Here is a 25,606-nt window from a genome sequence, read left to right as displayed (position 1 = left end):
ACAGAACGGGGTTAGCCTGACCTGTTTATTTCAAACTGAGGCGGTAATGAGGAAGCACTGAAGGGTTTTTGAGCAGGGAGAAACATCTTCAGAAGTCTGGCTTTAAGACTAAGCTAGTGTGGGTGTGGGGTGAATAGGAGCAGAGAGTAACAGGAGAAAGAGAATTTTTCCAGTCATGTAGATGGAAGTTAATGAAGGTTCAAATCAATGTGTTGGAAATGGGAGGAGATTTAAGGAGAAAGGTAAGCAACATCCTTGGAAGGACAGAACTAGAAAGACTGCTAATAGGATGGGAGACATGACAGGTGAGTAGCATCTTCTTTAAGCTCTTTCCCTTTTATACCAAACTCAGGTGTACAACACACACCCTATTATTCCACACACAGAGTTCCTAGACTTTATTGTCAATTATCATATGATAACACAGCATCCAACAATTGGCAGGAGATAGCAATCATACAGCAGAGATGTGGGACTCAGACCATTGCTTGATCAACAATTCTATGTAATGGAGCTAAGTTTTCTTATCACATCCCAGACTGAAAGTTTTTCAAAGATTGAGGCTTTAGTGCATTTAGTTGTTTTTTTTTTTTTCAGTGATTCCATACTTCCATAGATCTTTAATTGTAAAACACGCATTTAAAATGATATAAGGTTGCAAAAATACATTTTCAATTTTATAAATCAAATAAAGCTGTGATCGATGTGAAGAAATTTGCATAGAAACCACATGAATTTTATTGAAATAAAAATTTAAAGACAAAATCCTAATACCTAATTACCTTATCTTGAAATAATTAAATGCAAAAGATATACATGTTAAATGGCCACAAACATGTAGGCATTACACAATGCACATAATGGAGTCATAAAACATTTTATACTGCTTTATTATAAATAATTGGAAACAATATTTCATTTTTCAAACCCAGAAAACAAAACAGTAAATATCATGCTATTTTTTTTATTATTTCATTTTATTTTTCTAATAAGAGTTAGGAAATAATATTTTTATCAAAAGACTGGTAAAAAAAATCTGTAGAAAACGAACAAAACACTCACTTTCATTCACTTAAATGAAAACAATCAAGGTTTTTAGAGGGAGAGGCTAAACAGTACAATCAAGGAGTCACCAAGAATAGAAACACTGTGTAATGCCTGCAGATATCACATGTAAGGCAAAATGAGGTTGTATATAGATGCAAAATATAAAGACTTGATGGTAAACTTTAAAAAATATTTTCTTAAAAATGTGAATAGCTCTAGTCTCTCACATGGAGGAAGGCAATGAAGGTGTAATAGATCAAGTCACCAGGTCTGAAATTGGTATTGTTGCCTTGAAAAAAACTTTTATTTTTCTAAGAGGATGACACACAATATGTATTTCAATTTTCTTCTGTCATAATAACTCATGTTTTGATAAAAAAACGTTCACTATTGTAACCTTGAATATTCAGAATCAGAAAGCATTTCTTGATAAAATATTGTAGTAACTTCAAATTGCCACAAAAATGTACGTTCCTCAAATTCACCTAAAATAGATTATCCCACAGGCAAATTTTCATTAAGAGAATAACAGCATCTAGCAGTCAGAATTTTCTTATTCAGGTGACTATAATTAATTTTGTGTATGTGTGTTTCACTTATGTATAATACAGAGTTTTGCCAATTTTCCTAACTGACATAATTTTTAAAAATCAGAAACTGGTTAAGAAAACAGAGTCTGAGGGAGAAAAATATGAAAAAGTAATGTATTTCATGAAGTAGTATAGATTTCTTGGGAAAAATGGGTTTATTTGCATTAATTAAAGACGATGTTGCATATTCCAGAGTAAACAGCTATTAGGTTTACCGTGGATATAAACATGCTATGTACAATGATATTTATAATTCTTCTGTTAATTCTCATAGACTTCAAAGTGTATCTTTTATAGAAACTGGAACAGGGTAAATCTGGAAGGCATGTTTCAGTTAATTAGCAAAAATTAAATTAGCATGAAATAATAGGGTGAAGAATTGAAGATTATTTTTAAAATAATGAAGCTACAGTTACGTGTACACATGCAAAAAAAATACTGTAAAATAAACTTTTCCAGTTTATTTGGTTTTACTTCAACTTAATACACTCTAAAAAACTGCTTTCATGTGTAATATCAAAGGAAATATTAAATGCATGTATATTATTTTAAGAGCTTGATGATATATTTCACATTCTTTGAACTTTACTTAGGCTATAAATATATTTATATATCAGTCAGTCAGTTTTTAAAGTAAATGAAAACTGTAGCGGGGGGGATAATTTTTCACCTTATATGTTCATACGTGATTATGTCCACTTTTTCTCAGAACTGTATCAAAATATCAAAGACTAATAGAGCATGTTTGTACCTCACACTGTTATCCTTTGTGCACTACAATTCATTATGGTTTAACAAAATGGAATTTACTTTTGAAGATGGGTTACCTGAAATCAACTAGGTAGGCATGATTTAGGAGTTAGGTTTCTGAAATCCATTAACATTTAACCAACTCAAAGGGCAATGCTGTTCTTACTGAACTTTTATTAAAATTGTGCAACAATATAAACTTATTGTTAGTAGGTTTGCATAGAAATAACACCATTTCACTGGCGTGATACATCTTTTTGAAAGGATTATGGCAGGCCTGTTTCTATTCTTCGTGTGTATTCTTTTTGTTGTTGTTCATTTTCTTCCTCTTCTTCTGTTTTACATAAAATAAACCATATTTATCATCTGGCTACCATAATTCCAAAATAAGATCCAGTAGTAGTTTGAAGCGCAGCCAACTGAGCAGTTTCTTCCCTTTTTAAAGCCTGATAGTAAGTGGCGGCCTCTATAGTCAAGCCGCATGAGTATGGTAACCCCAAGCAGAGACTTTTGTGAACTCAAAAGGTTCCAAATCCACAGTCCAGAACCTTGGTGATTTCACGTAACTGCCACTTTTTGCTGGAAGGGAGAAAATATTGTTTTGCTTCAGAAGTTTTCAAGCAGTTTCTCATCTGGTAGCTTCTCCAGATTTCTTTTTTGTTTTTACAATTGCTTCTGACACTGTACCTTCAAAATTCCAAAGGTCGAATCATCATAGTTGTGGAATGTAAGGAGTAACTGGGCCCTTTAAAGTAATGCCACTTTATCCCATTCAGTTTTCCGAGGTTTTGCCCCGCTGTATAGAACATTCCGTTTAGATTGGATGGACCACAAGCATCAAACCACCAGCCTGAAGAATTAGTTAATAATGAAAGAAAGAAGAAACAATTACAAATAAATTGAACATTTGGAAATCAATGGCATTAACTGAGAGAAAATTTATTTATACGTGTTATGTTCATTTGCAAATAGGAGACATTCAATTGTTATCTTCTTGGTAGTGGAATTCTTTTAAACAACATCCGATTTAGGCCGTACAAGAACAATTAGAGAGAGGAATGCTCTCATTGAAATCAAGTTTCAGTGTCACTCCAATCAGGACATGTTTCCCCCTGTAAGGAGAGGAAGCTTCTAGGCTTCAAGATATGATTTAAGTCAGGCCTGGATTTCTGTGTAGGGCAAGTGAATGCAGAAACCCTTCGGAGGCATTCCACCTTAAGCCTGCTATTGGGAATAGAACAATGAATTATTACTAAAGAAATTCAGAAGTGGAGACACCGACATCTAAACAGAGAGAAAGAGATGCGTTTCTATTTACTTCATAATTTTGCCAAGAACTGACCCTCAGCTGCTTCTGAAATTGATTGGATACTGGGCAATGATTGTGATGCTCAAATTGAACTTGAATTACTATGCCCTCTCTTTAGGAGCAACATTAAAAGTGTTTATCAATAGTAGTCATTTAGTTCCTATGTAGCAGTGCTTTTCTTCTGTGATTATTCAAGTTCTTTCAAGTCTTAGTGAGAAGAAAAACGAACCACTTGATTAGTAACATGGGGATCCCATGCTTGCACAGCTCTCTATAAGGATAACTCAGTACTTTACTTTTTTGACACGAATTAAGATCTTAGATTTTTAGATAAAACATAGTTCTTTCTCTTCCTCTCCTAAGTAACACTACTGAAATCTTCAGGGAGAAATTTATACCAGAGACGTTCTGGCATATTTTTATTTGGATACAGTTGACCTCCCTTTGATTGCAGAGTTATACCTAAGGGACTAATAGCTAAAGAAAGAGAAAGCTGTACAGCTGATGTTTAACTGTAACACGAGCGTCATCCTGCAGAAACTTTAGAAAAAATTAAATGGAGAAAAGCTAGTTCTCATTTTTCAACTTCGGAAGATGAATACAGCTGGGTTGTGTTTATAAAGTCATACTAGAGACATAACAATCTGTATTAATTACTAATTCATACTGGGGAACAGGAAGGTTATGTCCATGAATTTGGGAAGAGGCTGTATTTGATGCTGTTTTACCAACTGTATGCAAACAACACAGATGTTAATGGAGTCAAAACACAAGGGACAACAAGGTTCTTGTTTGGCGAGGAGGGTGGAATTGTAAAAGTACACCTTTTTCTCTTAAAATTAATTCCCTTGAATTTTTTGTTAAGTACCACTAATAAAAATGTTATTTATATTACAAAAGACATTCTAATATTAGGGAATTTATTTACCCTGAAGACTCTCAAAGGAGAAAATGAAACCCAACTTGATTGCTTCAGTGCTTTCACTTTCTCCTCCTTTACTATATGGCTTTCTTCACATTCTTCCATCACGTTAATGAGCCTTTCACAGTTTTCCACACATCCACCATGGTCTCTGAAGCAAATTCAGTTACTCTATCGTTGAGAACTAATAAAAATCAAAGAATGACCCTTCAACTTACATCAGGGTACTTAGGGCAGAAGTGTGTGCTTTTATTTGGTTTAGAGAACATCATGAGAGTTCCAGAAGATTGTGGAAAGGCAGAGAGGTCTGTTGCAACAGTAGCCTGGCAATAAAGGGCACGTGCTGAAGAATACATTGATTGGGAAACTCTGAGCTTAAGAAACAGTAGGGGCACATGAGAGAATCCCATAAATTGACCCTGTGTATCTTTTCTAATTAGTAAAGTGGGGTAATGTTTGTGGTAGGAGAATGGCATTTTGGAGACATTGAAAGCAGACCTGATGGCTGGGTCAGAGTTTTCAAGAAAAATAGGTAGTAGCCTGAAGCTGAGAAGGTCTAAAGACCAAATCACAGAGTCTTCTGTTCATTGTCCTACGAGCAACGGAAAGGCATGGTATATACTGCCTGGCCTGTCCCATGTCCCGTACTTCGTGCTGCACCTAACAGTTTGCTGACAAATGACTGGCGCGTGAGTACAGGCTTCTTGAGAGATCGACTGACTTTGACTGTTTCTCCTCATAAAGTCTCTATGGTCTGAAGTAGTCTGGTTTACTAAAATGGTATATTTGATAAACACTCCAATATATAACATCCATACTTATTGCATTCATTTCTTTTCGTTATTTATTCATTCAACATGTAATGTGAAATGCTATTACAGAAGACAGGTGTGGTCCCAGCTCTCATGGAACTTACTTCTAATGTGAGAAAGAGACAAAAAGTAAGCAAAGAAACAAAATACAAGTCATGAACAAAAAGAAAAAAAAAGAATTAGGGAGCTATGACAGAGTTTTCAGTCATGGAAGAAGTTGGTATTTCATGAGACCTGAAGAATGAGAGGGAGGCAACCATGTAAAGACCGGGAAAGGCTCTTCTAAGCAGAGTCTTCCTCCAACACCAGGAGGAAGAAAGAGAGCTTGGAGGATTTAGGGACTAAGTACATCAGTGTAGCTGTTATAGTGAAAAAGGGGGAGACTTGCAGGAATGAAGGTGGAGAAGTAGGCAGTTGTGGTAGAAAGCTGAATAATGTTTATGGAAAAATGTATAGTTTATTCAGTCTACTTGTCCATCATCAGGTGAACAAGTAAAACATTGTCTAGGAATGGAACCAACATTTAACAAGGGTAACTAGATCTGTCAGGTTGAATGTTTAATAAAATATGATTTAGAGCCCTCATTCTATAAGTATGATCTGCCAAAGCCATCCTGAGCATATGTGGCAGCATGATAAAGAAGGGCAATTCATCCATAATCAATTAAACAAATATTAACCAATGGGCTGATATAGGGGTCAGAGTTGAGTAAAAAAAAACTCCTGACTTTAAGTATAGTTTTGTGTAGGAAACAGACAACAAATTTTTAGAAATGAGAGGAAAGCCATTAAACAGAGGTGGAAAAAAATCTTAGAAACAGAAGCAGAAAGTCCTGTTTGTGGGTTTATAAGGTCCACTTGTTTACCAACTGAGCTGGGTCCTGAAGCACGGTATATCTTTGGACAGAAAGAGATTCTAAAGATAGTATATACTCTGGGAGAGCAGGAAAGAGTGTCTGCTAAAATCTTGGGTTGACTACAGTGCCAGTGGGTAAGGAGCTGGAAACTGTAAAGTTAGGAAAATAAACAGTAGTGACAACATGAAGGTTTTTATTATAATTTTAGAAATTTTCTTGCAGGCAATGGGGAGTCTGAGAGCACCAGATCAGATATTAGAAGACCCAGACTTTGATGCAGATTTCATCAACTAATATCCAAGAGATTTTAGGCAATAATATAAATAATATTTGATAGTCTTGAATAGTTAATATGTGTTGGGAATTCTGGTAAAATATTTATATGCATTTTCTTATTTTATTTCCCAAACAGCCTTATGTGGTGTGGCAAATACCATAACAAAGACACCAATGCTCAGATAGCCAAGGTCACACAGCCACTTAGCTCTTCATTCATAAGGTGTGAATTATAAATGTCTGATCGACACATTTCAGAGCACAGTTGCAGGTATAAGATAATGCATTATTAGGGCCTGTGAAATCCCATTGCAGTGCTTCATGTAAATTATCTAGGAAGTGGGACAGAAGGTGGAACAGAAATGAAAGGGATTAAATCTTGTGGGGCATCAAAATGATTTAATAATGAAGAGCAGGTCATCAGGCCCAACATATTTCCTTATTTGCTACATAGGGTTCATTAGTGAAATAGGAAAATAATTTATACCCTAATGAATCTAGTTGTACAATGTTTGCATTGTAAAGATATGGTATTTAAGTATCTAACACAGGTTTTGTTTTCAATTATTTGTTTTGATTTCATGAGGAAATCAAACAGCTTAAGGTGTTCGATTATCTCTTTATGTTAAGACCAGTGGGCCATGCACACTATCCAGAGAGCAATTGATAACAAAGATGATGGATTAAGATGGCAGAAAATGAAATGAAAGGGCAATTGTTTCTACAACTTTCAGTTGTCGTGTCCTTTTTCTAAAATACCCCGAACTTCATGGTAGCAAAAATAGTTACTTCTGTGTAAAGCAAGTATTCTGTCTCCTCCGACATACGTACTATAAACGAGCAAGAAATTTCTTGGTATCAAATATTTCAGTTTTCCCACTTTCTACCTCTCTTTGAGAAAATGAAGCATGACCAGGTCTTTTTAACAAATCTTGAAAGATGTAGTTTTAAAGCATATTTATAGAAAACAGGCAAAAAAGAATAGCAGACTCCTGGTCACTCATATGTACTCCCTGGCATTTGTAGATAATCATGTGTACTCAATACTCAGTACACACGTAAATCTGCATGGAATAAAGGTGTTCTTTGTGAACACTGGAGAGGCGGATGCCTGGGTTTGCAGTTCCTTTCTGATAAGATACCAAACAGCTGAGTTATATATCCTCTGCAATCCTGGGGAAATGTTCACTTTATCCTTTGTTTTATATGTGCCCAGGAATAACAAATAAGCAATATGCTAAACAAGTGAATCTAGGAAAGGCACTTCAAGTTTAAAAGAACTCAGTGATGCAAGCAAAGGCTTCCATGTGCTGTTGGGACAACTGATAAAATGTCTCAGATGTTTAAAGATTGGCAACTGCTGAGATGTATTTTGCCAAGAATTTTTCTTCATAACCTGTAACCTTATGTATGTTTTAATAAGAAATCTGAGATGCATGTTTCTAATTCATTTACACTTAACTCATTAAAATTTAGTTTTGTAATCGCTATCCTGGGCTTCCCAGGCCTTTAAAAATCATTTAAGTCTTTTATCTTTGAAGCAGAAAATTCACATTTTATCACCAATAAATGAAACTTTGCCCAGAAAATAGGAATTTGATTCTAAACTTTGTACTCAGGAAGTTCACATTTATTTAAAAGTCAGGAAACCTAACTCTCAAATTCTTCTGGACCTAAACAAAATGTCTCTCAACACTTCTTTTCGAAGGTAAAAAGTACAGCAAAATAAAAAGATATATCTGTTTTTATAGATTTCTTTCATTCATTTTGAATGCATGCATTCTAATCAGCAATATGCAAAAGAACTCGCACAGAAAATAAGATTTTCCTCTTTTATTGCTAAGGATGAAGCTGAACCAAACCGATCGGTGCCATGGTTATCAATGGAATGGATCATCATGAAAAACCACTTGCTGAGTTCACATATACAAAGTTGGCCCTGTCTATAACCAGCCCCGAGGAGCAGCTGCGTGCGTTTCGTGTGCGGGAGCAGAGGACCTTCCTCAAGGTCTGCATTCCTTCTGTCATCTCCTACTATATCCCCTTCAGGCCGAGGACTTGGCTTTTTTCCCTTTCTCTTCTTTTTGTTCCAAAGATGAAAAGTTGTTTACCCTGGCCGGTAATCTTGAATTCATTTAAATTTCTAGGTATTCTCTTACTGTCTCTTCCCTCTCTTGGAATTCATTTCACGTTTAACCATATTTAAGTGAGGAAATCCTCATTAAAGTGTGCTGCACACAGTAAAATAGAGCTAGACTCTTGTGTTTCAATGCGATTCCTTTCAACAGAGACACTAGAAAGAGCGGATGAGATGATGGCTTATCTGGAGGTTGAGTTCAAATCCTACCTCTGATATTAATTCCGTGACTTTTGGCCAATTATTTAACTTTTCTGTATCTTGATTCTTGCCAAAAGCATTATTGTGGTCCCTAGTTCAAAGGGCTTTTAGAAGCGTCATATAAGTTATTAAATATAAATCATTTAGGATGATGCAAAAATACCTATTAGACATTACAAGTGAAATAAATATTTGCTACATTATTATTGGAGTAAAATACAAACAAAATTAAGTGTTTGATTATTTCTCATCCACTGTCAACTATTAACCTTTTGGTAACAGGTTCTATGACCTATCTGTTCTGGTTCAGCTTTTACAAACTTATCTTTTGAGAGACATTTCCTGATATTCTTTGCTATTTTTCTAATAAGTGATAATTTCCACCAGAAAATAGGAATATAATCCTAAATTTTGCACTTGAAATGTTCAAATTTATTAGAAAGTCAGGAACCTAATAGTCAAATTTTTTCCAATACTGGAGTTTAGTCTTCTGGGGTTTAGTTATTCTTAAAATTTAGTCCCAATCTTTAATATTCATCCCCTTGTTCCATGTGTGTGCATGCAAATACTTACTGGGGGTGCCAAAAAATGTATACACATTTTAAGTAATGTTATCTATGCTCAAGTAATAATTCACTGTAGTCAGAAGTGTCTGGAGGCTGATGGTAACCACTTTGAGCACCTCTTGTAATTGCAGAAGTCAAATGTGACTTGTATTTATCTTTTGTTATTGTTATATATTGAATATTACAATTTTAATACAGTTTCTTAAACTGTGTATACATTTGTTGGCACCCACTGTGTGTGTGTGTGTCTATATGTATGCATTTTAAATGTAACTTCACACAAAAGTCACATTCATACTCATGTTGACTTATTTTTATGTCTTCTCACCAGGATCATTTGTGATTTTGCAATATCCGTTCAGATTCGTTGATAACATATTCATTCATTTAACCAATACTTATTGAGCACATACTATGTGCCTGGCACTATGCTAGGCACAGAGGATACAGTAGTAGAGAGCATGAAGTTCCTGCCTTCAAAAAACGTACATTTTTGTGGAATAGGCATACAGATTATGTACTAAATAAGAAATTGCTTTGAAATAAACTCATGCAATGTAGATTTCTGTGGTCAATCTTAAATTTTCCATATGGATCTTTTCTTTCAACATTTTTGCCTTAAAACCTAGGGAATGCCAGTTATCTGACAATGCTTAGCACATCCTTCCTGGCTTATTAAAAACTCTAAGATGATTATATTTTCTCAAAGATCTTGTCGCTTCAACCAGAAGCTACTGATTTCTTTCATTTTCTTTGTCTTTTTCAAGATTATGTAGCAGTCAAGACAAGCATTTATCAACTCTCTGCTGCTAGCATCTGGTAAATTCTAGGGTGTACTAAGAAATTTATGTGTATGGCTTTATCCCCTCTTTTAAGACTGAACCAAGAGATATCCTTTGTTAGCTTTAGCAAAGTCTTGTCTGTCAGCTGACATAGTTTATGCGTGGGAAAAGAGATTGAAGTTTCTACCACAACAGATTCTTTCTGCAGAAGGTTAGGTCACATTTTGACATAGCTTTTATATTGTATACTAAATATGGAAATTGTGTTGAAAGAAAAGTAAGGTAAGGGAAAGAATTTAAAACAATACCATGTTTTGTTTTTGTTGGCAACCTTTAGTAATTGTAGTTTCTAACAGACTTCTAGAAATTCTTATTTTGAAGAATGCTAATTTAGTACCAAAAACCATGTTTTCTTTGAATGCAAGTTTGCTTTGAATATGACAATCTGGTTATAAAAGATTTTCATTTTCAAAATTTTGGAGTCAGAGGTTATTTTGCTTTTTATTTATATACAATAAATCCATATAAAAAGGCATGGGTTGAATGAGATTACATTTTCATTTTCATAACGTTAAATAGTAGATAAAACATTATATTTATAATGAAACAGATTCCTTTCTTTGGGCTCAGGAGGGCACAATAGGAGCTCTCCTGAGAGACTAAGAAAATATTTTTTACAATAATCTCTTAAATGTACCCCCTCCTACAACTGAAATATGCAGATCTGTCATAACATGCTATATACAGGGAGAAATCTAACAGGAGAAAACTTACAAATTTTCCTGACATTAATGGAATCACAGAGCACAGATATTTCTGGCTTATAAATCTGTGCTGACAAATCATCTCTATTTAATGATTAATTAAGGGGTCAGTTCCATAGAAAATATGTGTGGCAATTTTGACCTTGAAATATATGGTCTGATCCTGTAAGAAATGTGTAATGAAACATAAAAAAAAAAAATATTCAATATTTAAATTGGATGGAAAAATTGCTGGCTTTCTGGTAAGGTGAAAATAAGTACATAGACTTTGGGGGAAAAAAAGCATAAAATATTGTGGTATCTATTTCTATTGACGCAAATGTGCTTTCTCAGCCCACTACACCTCCTTTCCACTCAACAATGTACTGTGAATTACAACCCATACATTGAAAATAATATTACTTGTTTTTCCCGACTGCAACCACAATGAGTGCATGGAATAACAGAATCACAGAATCAGAAGAGAATGTAAGAGACAATTTTATCTAGAGCCACAACTACAGGAACAAGCATAAGCAAATTTAGATAAATAGCTGTATATTCTCTTTGTGAAATGTCTATAACTAGTAATGCACAATCCCTGGGCACTCCATCCAAAGTCGCTTCCCCCTTCCTCCCATAACTCTATCACATGTTATATTTTGTCCCTAAAACTTGTTATGGTTTAAATTGTGTTAGTTAATGTGTATTTTTCTGTGGATGGTCTCCCTCTGCAGAAGTGAGTTCTATGCTGTCTTGCGCATTTCTCTAATAGTAGTTGGCCCTTAGTAGTTACTCATTAAAATCTTAAATTGATAGAAAATTAAGAAGTTAGAATGTTAGAAAAGAAGAAAGATCAAAATGTTCTCCCATATGTCTAGCTGAAATAGCTTTTGCTTTCAATTCAGCCCATCTCCTGTTTGTTCAGTCTTTGGCTAATAAGGGCAAACAATGATACCACGTTCTCCAACTAAACTCCCTCCATGGACTTGAAGAAAACTATTGAGGGTAGTTAGTGGGCAATAAATCTTATTTTACCCTTAATCCCTTTTAGAAGAAATGATGGGAAAATATATAAATAAACAAGAGAGAAAAGCTTTCATTGATGATGACACAGAACTATAAACTATTAGTTTAAAGAGTATGACATCTCACTGCATAAAAGAGACTATTTTAAATAGGCAACAAGTTCAAATACAAATTAAAAGAGAAAGGGAAAAATCATTAGATGAAGAAAATGGTTCTAAGGGAGAAAAGGACAGAGGATGTATGGTCGTGAGGAGTAGTTAAGGAGGACATAAGTTCCAGGCAATGCTCAAGTGACCTGGACTGTCAGTGACATTCACCCTTATGTTCTCCAATTCTTAGGGATCTAAATTCTACATATTGGCTTTGTAGAGTGAATAACTTTGCAAGACCTGGATTCTTTCAGAAGGATATTTTATAGGGTAATGATGCTTACTACAAAAACACATTTACTTCAACTATTCTAGACCAAACAATAAATGGAAAATTTCTCTCCTCAACGTATGCGTTTATTGGTAAGAAGTTAGGTCCAAGAATGATTATGGATGAAAGAACATGACACAGTGCATTCATTAGGAGGAGAAATAAAATCATGAATCTGGGCAATGAAGTTTTCTCCTTGACAACTAGGAGGTGCTTTCTTCTCTTTCCTTTGCTCTATTTTTTCATTATGACGGGAGTATGGACAGATTGGATGCTTTTTTAAGAAAACATTTAAAAGATTTTACTGTTGGTCTTACATATATTGTATTTATTTGTTAAGAAAAAAATCTGTAAAACTAGACATGGAGAAAATAAAATGTATTTCAGTATTAAAGTGGGCAGGGAAGTGGACAATTAAAGTTCTTTTGTCTTTGTATAAAGTTGCTGACAATTCCATTTATAGGATCAGGAGGGAATTGAAAAGAAAAATTTTCTTTCTGGGAAAAAGTTGAAAATCTAACCTGTGGGTAACCTTTTAAAAAAGAATTCTAAATTTGCAACAACTGTTTTGGGAGAGAGGTTATAAGATTACATATAGAGGACTTTTAATTATTTGATGAGATTGAATGTGATGCTAAATTGCACATTTCAAGCTTAAGGGGAAGGATTTGCTAGAGACAGACTCATAACAGGTTGGTATTAATAATACTAGGACTGGTCTCATTTTAAAAAGATGTTAATATAAGTGGAGTGGATGGGGGTCAATGGAATGTGATTCGGTGGTGGTAGTAATGGAAGCACTGAGTGGAAAGATTTCTCCAGAAACTTCCCTTTATACTCTTCTACTCTCTGTTAATTGATGAGAAAAATGTCAACCTAATGATTCATTTCATTGGCTTCAAAACTTGAAAGTGATTTCAAGGGTTACAAGATAGTTACTCATTCATGCACCCTGTTTATTGTTGAGTTTCTATGTGCAACAATCTATTGTGCTGGAAGCGAAGGATAAAATGGTGAACATTAACTCACTTTTGTTTACCTAGGTACAAAGTGGAGAGTAGAGTTTATCTTCCTCCTTGTCTTAATATGCTATCTCACAGAGTTGGTTGGAGTTCAGGGGAGGAAATACAACAAATATAATAATATGTAATAATAATGGTAGCAATGTCCTATTTGGGGAAGGAAACAGATTTAAAGTTTTTTTGTTTTGTTTTTTTTCTTACTAGAATGAAAATATGTTATATTTGTAAAATAACAAAGAGAGAGATCAGAAAAGTTGAAGGTGGCGTGATAGCTGTTCCATTAAGACAAGGAAACCACACTAAAATTGTGAGGAGAAACACTGGAAAAAATGTTTCCTTTACAATTTTGTTTGGTTTTGTTTGGTGCCAACTCTTACTTTGCCAGAGCTCGTAACATTCTTGAGCTACATCATTTGCCATTGGGGTTTAGCTTAGTGCTTCTCAAACTTCAGTCATGTATCAACTCTGCAGTTTTTGCCATATCCATTTATAACTTTTATTAATATTTAACTAATATCTTCTTTACATCAATGATTTGTTAAATATCAAATATTATGAATACATTTAAAAACACAAAGTTTATCATTCCTTTAAAGAGATCATCAGTAGCACTTGCTATAATAAAAGGTAGATATAAAACTCAATATAACTAAAAGAAAATCACTCTATTTAATTCTAGGTAGGTGCCTTTGCTTAACCAAGGCCTTCAGCCTATGAATGAAGGTTTCGCTCTTTCTTTACTAAGAAGGGTCATTTTTGAGTAAATGTATGTTACAGATTAGCTAGCACCACATTGGGAATTTCCCTTTTACAAAAGCAGAATGCTGGAGAAATATTGAAAAGGTGCAAAAAGGATTTATTTTCTCACTCAGTGATACAATATTACATAATGGTATCTTTTATAGCAGCTCAATGTCTCACAGAGGTCAATAGCATAGAATGCAAAACCCTGGTATAGCTGGGCTGAACTGTATGACTTTAGATCTAACTACACCTCTTTCTTCTTATTCCATTTCAATAGAACTGTCAATGTACTCTACTACACAGTTCCAAAATATTTTGTATCATTTTTTCCCCTGTATCCTGAATTCTCAAATTTTTGTTCATTCCACCATGGGCATCATTATGAGTATTTAGAAAGGGAGAGCAACTGGGACTTTAAGAAGCTAAAGAGTTTGTTCAGGACCAAGCGTAGCACACTGCCTCATAGATGCTGGGAGAGGAAGCAAACATCTAAATATGCTAGCAATGTCTTGCAGAAGAACACGTGGTAAATGAGTAAACGAAACAAGTGGTCTCCAGGGACTCTCTCTGCAGTTTCTTAACCAGAAGATCATAGTCCTTTGTCATAGATAAGAAACCTCAAGCCCCAAACCAATGAAACACAACTTAGAGAACGGTCCCATGGGACTTACCTCCTGTTAGCATGAGGGCGCATTTGCACATACAGTTGTCATTATCAGCATCTTTAGTGCTGAAATCAGCACCATGTAAGATCAGGCTGCTCTGTTTCCCTGCTGTCCCAGTGTGACCCTTCAAATACAACCTGAAGTTAAAAAAAAAAAAAAAAAAAAGATAAAAAAAGAAAGATAAGCCATTCAACAGAATAAGAGAACCCAGAGCACTGGTTACTTGTTTGCCTTTTTCATTATTTTCTCCCTTCTTTGAACTCAGCCCTTCCAACAAACTGCTACAAAACCTAAGCTCTCTGAAACCAAGACAAAGGAAGGAAATGGGGAGGAGAGGGATGGAAAGAGGAAGGAAGGAAGTAGATGGAGGGAGGAAATGAGGGAGGGAGGACAGACTCCAAATTACACAAAGACTCCAACGGCTTGTGTGCTTGCTGTTCATTTCACTGTACATTTTCAAACTCATATGGTTCTCGAATAATGCAGGATCGAAAAAAGGAAAATGGGTTTATTTTATTATTACATGCATTAATATCTAAACAAAAAATGCCTTAAAGGGTGTCACTATACATATCACTGTATTAATTTTGAATACTTGTATATGCTAAACATCATTAATAGCATTAAGAATAACAATTCTCATTGATTACAAGGACTTGCTCTGTCCCAAGCACTCTGCTAAATGCTTTGCAACTGTTACTAATTTAATGTTTATATTAAATCTGTGATACAGGCATCAACATTCCCATTTTGCATAGCAAGGCTCGGAGAGGCTAAGTAAGCTGAAATTTGGCTGTGTTGATCAAATCCAAACTCTTAATCATTATGCATTCCTTGGACAAATGTTTATTGAGCACATACTATATTCCAGAAATTGTTCTAAGCCCTTAAGATATAGCAGCAAACAGACACAAAAACCATGCCCTGAGGGGCTTGCATTCTAGCGGTAACCCTACAATTAAGTTCAAATCCCAATTGTTTAGCCTCAACTATGGCATTCTTCAACTAACTTACCTTACTGTCTAGAAACATTTCTTATATAAAATCTACATTAACCCAAATCAGGGGCTCTCCAAGAGTTGTATATATAGCAAATCATTTGTGAAAAAGGCCTTTTCACTAGGGCTAGGAACTTGTGTTTTCAACCAACATCTCAAATTACTCTTTGCAGACTGTCCCAGGAGAACAGTTTGAAGAATATTAGTCTAGAATTCAAAAACTATTGTGCAAATCACCATAGTTGCCTAATGCAGTTCCTTGTCTCACGTCTGCTCAATTCCTGTTGATACTACACACTGCTTTCATATCCAGGTGGGCACTTTGAACAAATGCAAACTTGCTCAGGTTCTTCAGTGGCTCCTGGAGACCCAGAGGAACTGAGCATGGGCTGCCAGTGGTGCCAATTTAATACCCAAGGTCTTCTCTTATTGAGACTTCACCCCTCTCCCTAAGTCTACCTAACACTGCTCCTCTAACCTTATCAAAATCATCCAGCAATATTCTCTGCAAATCCATGTATGTGACCACTTCTGTGCCTGCGTCATATTTATGAATCCTACCCACCCACAGTGTGGTTCATGAGTAATCAGTGTCTCTGTATGAGTGAGACACTGTGAGGACCTAGGCCAGCTTTGGAAATTTTTTTCCGTTGTTATTACACAGAAAACATAAAGATCGATTAATATTTGAATATCCGTGTGTGTGTATCTGTATATGTATATAGATAGGTATATATACACACATGTATATATACACACATATAAATAAAACTGACTTATGTTTGTTCCTAAGTAATATATGTATATGTCCCATTATTATTTTGTGACATTTGATATTATTCTTAGCAAATAATATAAGCACTATTGTATGTTTGTGCCAAAGCATTTTAAAAATGTTCTGCAGGGATTTTTTGAATGAGAGCAAAATATGCAATAATTAAACCCTAGCCAAATTTTCTTGGTTTCAATGATTATTAGAACTTGTAGTTTAGTTAATAATACGCTGACGGAAGCTTCGAATGCTGAATTATTACATACATTCTTACAGTTTAAAACGTTGAGAGGCAGGTTAAAATTCACTGAGGATGCAAAATTATGGGATTTTTTTTAAGTGTAGACTCACATTTTAGACTGTAGGGAGCTTAAGTGGAGGTAGGTTTCACCAGAGCACAGTAGAGTGACGGGTCACGAATGTGAGTGCAGCCATGCTACTGGGGTGAATTCACCACCTTCCAGATCTCGTCTGAAGTTTTAATTTCATCCCTTTCTCAGTTTCTCAGAGACAGACACATACTGAAAACTAAGAGAGGCACTGGCCAGGTCTCCGTTTATAGTCAAAATAAGAGCATGTGGGGCCCCAGTCTCCTGGTCTCCTCAGAGAGAATTTCGTACAGAAAGCCAAATTATAGTTAGAAAGTTGCTACCCGGTGAACAAAGAATCAGTCAGAGGAAGATGAATGATTCCAAAATTAAGTAGCTGTGACTGTTAGCCTGAAATCTCCTGCACCCCTGGGACTTGGTGCGTTTAGTCCTCAGGTACTAAATGAGCAATGTTAATTCCAACTCTGCTCCTTCGCTTCTTTATGGTTTTTGATGACTTTCCTTCTTCTTCTTTAAGGTAAGTCATTTCCCCTGCAGTAGCTTTAGGCTCACTAATAGGGACAGACTTTTCAAGACACAATGATTTTCTACAGTGTCTTTTGCAGGTAATCCACACAAGTGTTCAATTAATATTACGAAGTGACTGCTATGTGCTGGGGATAGTTTATATTGTTATCCTTTCACATAAGATTTATAGTTTAAGCCTCATAATTTACAATGTTTCCTGTCTGTGACCAAGGCAATAGAAATGCATAATTATAAATTGGGGAAGTAGAGAAAAACAAAAAGCAGAAAACAAAAATTAACCCAAATCTAATCTCCTCTCTGAATGTAACTACTCTTGACATTAAGGTTCATATACATTTAGTCTTTTCCTTGTCTTTCCCCCTTCCAAATAGAAAATATTATTTATTTATGTAATATCAGAACATATTCTTACAAACATTTCAAACAATGTGTGTTAAGTGTTTGCCCACAGCTCCATCTCTCTAGAGGTAACCACTCATGTTAGTTCACTTCACATCAGTTTCTCCTCACGTATAAATACAAATGAAAATGAAATCATACCTGTGTTTCTTTAGAACATGCTTTTCATTTATAATTTTATGACCATTTTCCCATGCCATTATATATTCTTTTCCAGCATCATTTTAAAGCTATTGTATGACTATATCATCAATTGTCATAAGTTGAAGGGTGCTTTTATGTATCTCTAAATAAGTATGCAAGTATACATGTTAGGGTTAGAATAGTCTACAATGTTGTGTATGTGTATTTTTTTCCTGACCTTCACCTCTACGGACCTCATCAATGATATATGTTAGGGTCTGTGAATAAAAAGAGGTATTTTTCTAGATCAATTTAATCAAGACTTGAAGGTCTGCTAGTCTTGGCAGCTCTTCTCTGTATTATTGTAGAATTCTTACAACTGATCTCATCACCTTGAGTCTTACTCCTTCTCTTTCTGTCTAAAATCCATGCTCCATGTAGCTCCTGCAAAATCATGCATTTCAACATTCCTCTACTCTGGTTAAAATCCCTCAATGTTCTTCCAACAGATGAAGGATAAAGTTCTAATATTCTTATTGTTGTTTACAAAGATTTTGAAGACCAATTCCTCCTCTACCTTCTTGCACATACGCCCACCTGCCCCCACAGAAACATACCTCCTATGTCCTGTTATTTCCTGCATGCGAACACCATGCTCCAGACTTAATACTCACTTGTTCCCTCAAAGCAACACACTCTCTCATTTCTCTGTACACCTGTCCATTGACACATGCTGTCCCCTCTTGTTGGAAGGCCCTTTCTAGCTTTGAATAGCTGCTGAAATCTTATTCATCCTTTAAGATTAATTTCAAGTAAACCAAAAGAACAGTAGATAAATACCATCATAATAACACTTATTATGTGTATTTTAGTTGTGGTTTTACTTGTCTTCTCCATAATTACCTGTGAGCTTCTTGAGGCATAAACTGTGTCTTACTCATCTTTGAATCAGCAGAATCTAGAGCAATGTCTGATACAGAGGATGGGCTCAATGTTTACTGAATAAATGAATGATAAGTGTGCTAAGTAATTAATGTAATTAATTGAAGATAGCAACTAAAGGCAAACTCAAATATTGATAACCCTTCATAATCAAAATACAACTGGCCCATATTTTGAGGGATAGCTTTTGCATCTCATTTAGCTAAGTAAAGATCCCACTTCCTTGCCATCCTACTCAAACACACACACACACACACACACACACACACACACACACACACACACTTCTACATCCTTCTTGATCTTCTTTCCCATTCATTTTTCTGTTCTCATTTTCTTGGATATTCCAGAATATGAAAACATGTTTGATGTATTATACAAATAGAATAAAGGAAGAAAGGATATGTCTTAATTTCTATTAGTTCTTGTGTTTTGTTGAATGATTTATTTGTATTGTGTGCCAAGCCAAGTGATATCAGAGAACAAATTCAAAATAAAAAGATGGTTAAGGTAAACATTTCCACTAAAATTATTTTTAAAAAGAAAAAAAAAGGTCCTGCCCAAATTAGGGATTTTTGAAACAAGAAGCAGAAGCGAAGAAGAGTCATAAAATAGTACAATGTAAACATTGGGACATATTGGTTGCTTTGATTTAAAAGTAGAAATGACCAATATTTTGAAGACTAATAAATTTTCACTGTCCAAGACTGAGTAGAACTTCTAATTTACAGTGTACAATAGAACCCCCCTATTCTGCAGGTCTATATCTTGAGCATGGCACAGGGGAGCTGCTTATGCTCTTTTAAGGAACAAGCACCCCGTCGGACAGTTATTCTCTTGCACGGGGAAATAGAGATGGTGCATCATAAAAAATATTTTTCTCAATATATTTTAAGTTTACAAATGAGGATACCCATGCTTCTGTGGAATCCCATAAGAATTCTGGGAGCAACTGTGCTGTCAAGGAGAGGCCCTCTGCACAAGTAAGGGACTCATTCTTCCTGAGCAGCTATTTAGCTAGCACAGAATAGCACTTAGGACCCAAAGCCAACAATCATATCTGGGGATCTGATACAGGCAAAGTAGGGGCCGGCCTTTCATTAATGTCAGGTATTTTTTTGTAATTAGATAAAAAGCTTATTTAAATGGAGGCTCAAACAGAATACTTAGGTGGTTCCTTTTAAGTGTGGTGCTGGCTAATTTCTAAAGTTCTTATGTTTATTTAACTATCCATAGCTTTCTCTATTTTACTAATAGTTATTCCAAATGAACCTTGCCTTCACAAAAGAAAAGTCAATATATACAAGAGCCAAAGTTAGCTTTGCATCGGACTGTAGTGAAAGGGAACTTGAAGTGTGAATCATTAGAGAGGTGGCAGGAGATAAAAACCAAATATTATTCCAGAAGAAAGTATTTGACTTAGGTACAGAAATATGGAAGATGTCAAAAACAAAATAACAACAAAAACAAAACTCCAAAGAATATGATTAGATGTGACCAAAAAGGCAGCCACAAAGTAAAATCATGATTCGTTCTTTTAAATCCTTTTTTTTTGGAATTAAAGGAAATAAATTTATGAGTACCATTTGATCAATGACTGTAAAAAATGTCAGCATTTTTATTTTTTTCAATTAGCATCTTAAGGGAAAATTAAACAGATAAATGCACATTGAAAGTGGTCATTATTATCTAGCCATCCTTGATGAAAATGTAGTTACTGCTTTTCTCTCATTTATATAAATTCAATGAATATGGGGATGCATATATCTTTTTAAGTTACTGTTTTCATTTTCTTCAGATAAATACCCAGAAGTGAAATTGCTGAGCCACACGATAGTTCTTTTTTTTAATTGTTTGAGGAACCTCCATACTGTCGTCCATAGTGGCTGCACCAGTTTACAATCCCACCAATAGTGCACAGGGGTTCCCTTTTCTCCATATCCCCATGTTCACTGTAGCACTATTTGAAATAGCCAGGATATGGAAACAACCTAAGTGTCCATTGATGGATGAATGGACAAAGAAGATGTGGGACATATGTACAATTAAATATTATTCAGCCATAAAAAAGAATAACGTCTTGCCATTTATGACAATGTGAATGGGCCTCGAGGGTATTATGCTAAGTGAAATAAGTCAGACAGAGAAAGACAAATAATATATGATCTTTCTTACATGTGAAATCTTAAAACAAAACAAAGCAAAATCAAGCTCATAGATACAGAGAACAGATTGGTGGTTGCCAGAGGTGCAGGTGGGAGGTGGGCCAAATGGGTGAAGGGGGTCAAAGGTTAAAATAATTAAAATAAAAAATAAATTTTAATAAACGAAAAGATTACCTCATATTTTGTAATGAATGTGGAACAATAGTAAGTTCTACTGTGGAAGAACAGGCTTCAAAGTACACCTATGTATCATACAAGTAATTCTATAACTTTCATTTCTTTAAAATAGGCAGCCCAATCTCATGCATCCAGTTTCTCACTGATTTTGTCTACTTAAGAGATTGCCATACTTCTCATATTTTTACATCTTCACTGTATTCAGCGGGGCAAGAATCTCTTTCATTATCCAAGGCAGTGGGAGTTGTATGTATGACAAATTGAAGTTTGGCCTCAGCTCTTTAAAACAGTAGACAGACTCTCATATATCTGAACTTTAAGGTCTTACATACTGACAAGCTGAGCAGATTTTATTTTGGCTCTGCGCTCTCTCTCTCTCCCTGCCACCATATGGAACTAGTTTGTCTTTCTCACAATCACTTGAGGAAAACGCAAAATGACCCCCCTGGTTCTCTTTCAGAGCCTGGTAGCAATGACTCAATCTCACAGTTTCCCAACACAGCTGTCTCCTGGTTGCTGCTCCACGCTGTCTCTGTTTTAACCACCCACCCTCACCCTGCCTCCTGTGCTAGTGAAAGGGCTGGGCACCATCCACAAAGAGGGATAGCAGAGCATGTCTTTATGTCCTGAGTTTAAATGATACAGGTAGCATCTTCTGATGAAAATAAAGACAACATTTCTCTTGTCAATCTGTACATAAAGAAAACAGTGTTTGCCTTACTGTAGACTTCTAGCAAGATTAGCATGTTTGCCATTATGAAGACATCACTGGGAGGTGTACAAATAATTAGTATTGTAGGAAAAAGGGTATGGGAAAAATTCGGGAGATGCTAAACTGCTCAAAAAGTTTAGTGGAAGAGATTAGCTTTGGTACTGTGGAGGGCATGGACTTTGGGAGAGGAATGAGGAGGATATCTTCAAGATAAAGATTGTCAAATTCACAATCCCACAATTAAGTTGTGGGGTTATCTACCATCAAAAAAGATAAGAAAGGGTATTCCATCAGTTATTTGAATGTGTTGGGAGCGTCAAGTGAAAAAGTAGACAATAAATTTATTAAATGCTAAACATTTAAGATAGATATGTATTCCTTTTTTTTACCCTATTAGTATTTGAAGCTGTAATTCTTTATGTTTTCATAAGATGCGTTTTTTGTTCAGTATTCAGAATTCTACAGTGGAAATTACTAGGACTGGAAGCCTTGAGAAAAAGGAAAGAATATAAATGTATCTTAGCACTAGGGGAGACTTGAGGCCTATCTTAGACTTTGCTAATACAGTAAAATCATGTCTAAGTAATATTTTTTAATTTTTTTCAGAATAATATCTTCGAAGTGAACATTTTGTTCTCTTTAGTTCAGGACTGTCCAAGTGCATCCTGTATCTTATAAATGACAAAAGCTTTACTGAACTGATCCCTTCCTCTCTATCTTCACAAGTCCAAAATCAACCACCTTTCAAGACAAGTTCAACTATTTTACAGGAAGTCTTCTCTCTTATCTTCTAAAGTGTCATTGCACGAAAAAATCGTTTCTTCTGTTGCATATCTCCTTTTGTCTACTGTAGTGTTATTTATATATGTATATATATGACTTTTCTTCCTCACCAGACTTAACCTAATAAGAAGTATTCAGCTCTTAGCCACCTTTGTGAACTCCATATACTATATGCATAACAGACATTCGATAAATGTTTATTGAGTCGATTATGAGCTGAGTTCAAATTGTTTAGAATTTAACTTTTATTCATCTCAAGAGATGGTTCATATGTAGTTACATTTTAATTGTAATAATGCAATTACATTTTACAATTCAAGTCCCATGGGCATTTTTTTCTCCCGATTTGAAATGTGTCCAATATTAATGACCTAATGGTCTTCTCAAATCATGTTGCGGCACAGCTATAATGAGGATGAAATTAATTTGTGGCTGCCAAGGGATACCTGAAGGAATAGCTCATAGAATAACCCATTAAAATAAATATAAATAGAGAGTCCATATGAGAAGCGAGACCATCAAGCTTTACAAAGGGACCTATATCTATACATGTGTCCATTCTATTGTCTAATTCCCTCTGGTACCTGGGCATTCATTTAAAAAATCTGTTTCAAAAGCTTTATCTTCCTTATTAGAGGAGACAGAGTTTGTTTTCCAATGTGGAATCTTAGGACTGTGTTCCCTGTTGGAGGAGGCGCTGTTAAGTCTGTGTCATTATGTGCAACACTGTTTTTCATATGCTGGAGATAAATTCTATTACTTCATTGTCCATAAGTAAATAGGATTATTTGTTTATTTATTTGTTTGTTTGTTTGTTTGTTTGTAAGAGCCTGTCAATGAGCATGTGAGAAAACAATAGGAAAACATATGAAGCAAAGTCGGTGAATCTATGAAAAAGTGGGTGAGTAAACACCTATGACAGACTGTTATTTGACGACGATCTATATTCATAGATATGAATCTACAAGTACAAGAAAAAGTTCAAAAGAAGTTTCAAAAGAAAAGAGGGTGTGAGTAAGAAGATTAAAAGATTTAATAACGTACAATTTGATTAATCAATAATTCAGGATATAATAGAGATTTGTAGATAACCTAAAAAGACATAGGTGGATTGGTACAAAGTACGAATGAAGGAAATAACTGACAACAAAGTTATTACCTAAAGTTCTTCCTTTTTTCCTTCCTCTCTCCAGTCCCACAAAAAATTAATCAATAGAGCATTTGCTTTTGAAGAGTAACATTGTGTCATGCACACTTGTGTCTCGAGAGATAGCATGACAGAACAGAGTTTGGAGCTTAATTGTCTGGGTTTGCATCCTAGCTCTTATCCTTTCTGATCCTTAGTTGCTTCTTCTGTAAAATGGCTCTAAGACTAGTAATGTACTTCTAACATAATGAAGATTAAATGAGGTAACACACATAAAAGCCTTAAAAAGACTGTCACATGTAGATAAGTATTTGATGAGTATTAATGAAAAATAAGCAAGGAAATCAAATTTCCCTAACCAATAACCATAAAAAACACAGTAGCTCAGTAAACACGAGTTATATGGATGAGTAAGTCTAAATTAAACAAGTATCAATGTGAGACAGTGACAGACACGTATCAGCTACTGAGAGTGATGAAAATAATGATAGAGACGTAACTAATTAAGACATGCATGTAAGCAATAAACTGGAGAAATTAAATATGAAAAAGACCAATTTTCTCAAATCCATGATGCCCCATTTCCTTTGGCAGCCCCCCCACCCCCATTTTATATAGAGAAAGCAAATACCAAGTTCAAAGAACAAGAAACCAAAGAGTGCTGCGTGGCTGACTACGTGGTTTAAGGTCTACTTTATTTTGAACCCAGATGCCTGAATAACAACCCTTTAATTCAAATGTTTATTCTTTAATAAATTAAAATTCCAATCTTTTGAGAATCCTACGTTTTTCTTGCCATATAATGAGGTACTTTATTGGCTGAATCCAGCATGTGTCATTTTTCCTTTCTTTACCCATAATTGATACTGGGGAAAAAAAATCCTTGAAAAGGTCACCCATGTCAGACTACTGTTAAGTCTCATCTCTATTTCCTGAAAGTTTCCTTTACCATGTTCCATTTTCCTTATTTGGTATCATTTGTTCTCACATGGGATTGGATCACTGGGGAATCATGAGAATTTCTGTATATTAACCTAACCATTATGCTGTCTTATTTGCTTCTTAAGCCTCAGATGCCTTGAGGCAGATATGTTATATATTTTTAAACATGTTCAGTGGAAGGTGTGCAAGTGTGAAAAAATGCTCGCATAGCGAGGGTCACGGAAATCTGTTCTGCGATTAAGATAAACTTCCGGAGTAACAGAAAACCTCAGCCCAAATAATGAAAAACTTCAGAGAATCCAGTTCCATTTACCCTCTAATTCTGTTATGGCTGTTGTATATATTAGCTTTTGTTATACATGCATGAACTGTACACTAATTTTTTACCTATTTACATTTTGAAGGTATACATTTTAATGTTTCTCCCTTGACTTATAAATATTAATATCATGTGGAACTTTGATAAGAATGAGTTTATCAACCACCCAGGTCTTCTCAAACTCTTGACACAAGGAACATTGTTACCAGTGACTGCAGTTTCAAAACCCCAGTAAAATATCGTTCTCAGTGTTTCTCAATGGCATGAAGGTTTTATATGTTTAAAACTCATGACAAATTCTCCCTCCAACGAAATTAGAGAACTCACATACTGTTACCTCTGTGTGCCTTTGCATAGTGCTGAGAGAGTACACTCTTGTCTGTAAATTTAAAGCAGAA

At 35.1% G+C, this 25,606-nt stretch overlaps 1 protein-coding gene across 2 annotated transcripts in view; it reads right to left on the bottom strand.

Moving 5' to 3' along the window:
- Positions 1-383: 383 nt before the first annotated feature.
- The window catches only part of ANGPT1 (angiopoietin 1), a 266,059-nt gene continuing 240,836 nt past the window's right edge, over positions 384-25,606 (bottom strand). For both annotated transcript variants that reach the window (XM_074316347.2, XM_019750655.3), the window contains exons 8-9: positions 14,879-15,009; positions 384-3,237 (exon numbers count right to left, since the gene is read on the bottom strand). In XM_074316347.2, coding sequence (XP_074172448.1) covers positions 3,077-3,237; positions 14,879-15,009 — 292 coding nt within the window. In that variant the 3' untranslated portion in view covers positions 384-3,076. The remainder of the gene's footprint in view (positions 3,238-14,878; positions 15,010-25,606) is intronic.

The sequence above is a fragment of the Rhinolophus sinicus genome, chromosome 6 (assembly GCF_057876585.1).
Source record: "Rhinolophus sinicus isolate RSI-liver-muscle chromosome 6, RSI-T2T, whole genome shotgun sequence".
Lineage (NCBI taxonomy): Eukaryota > Metazoa > Chordata > Mammalia > Chiroptera > Rhinolophidae > Rhinolophus > Rhinolophus sinicus.
Note: the sequence above shows the minus strand (reverse complement) of the source record. Positions and strands in the feature narration are given on the sequence as shown.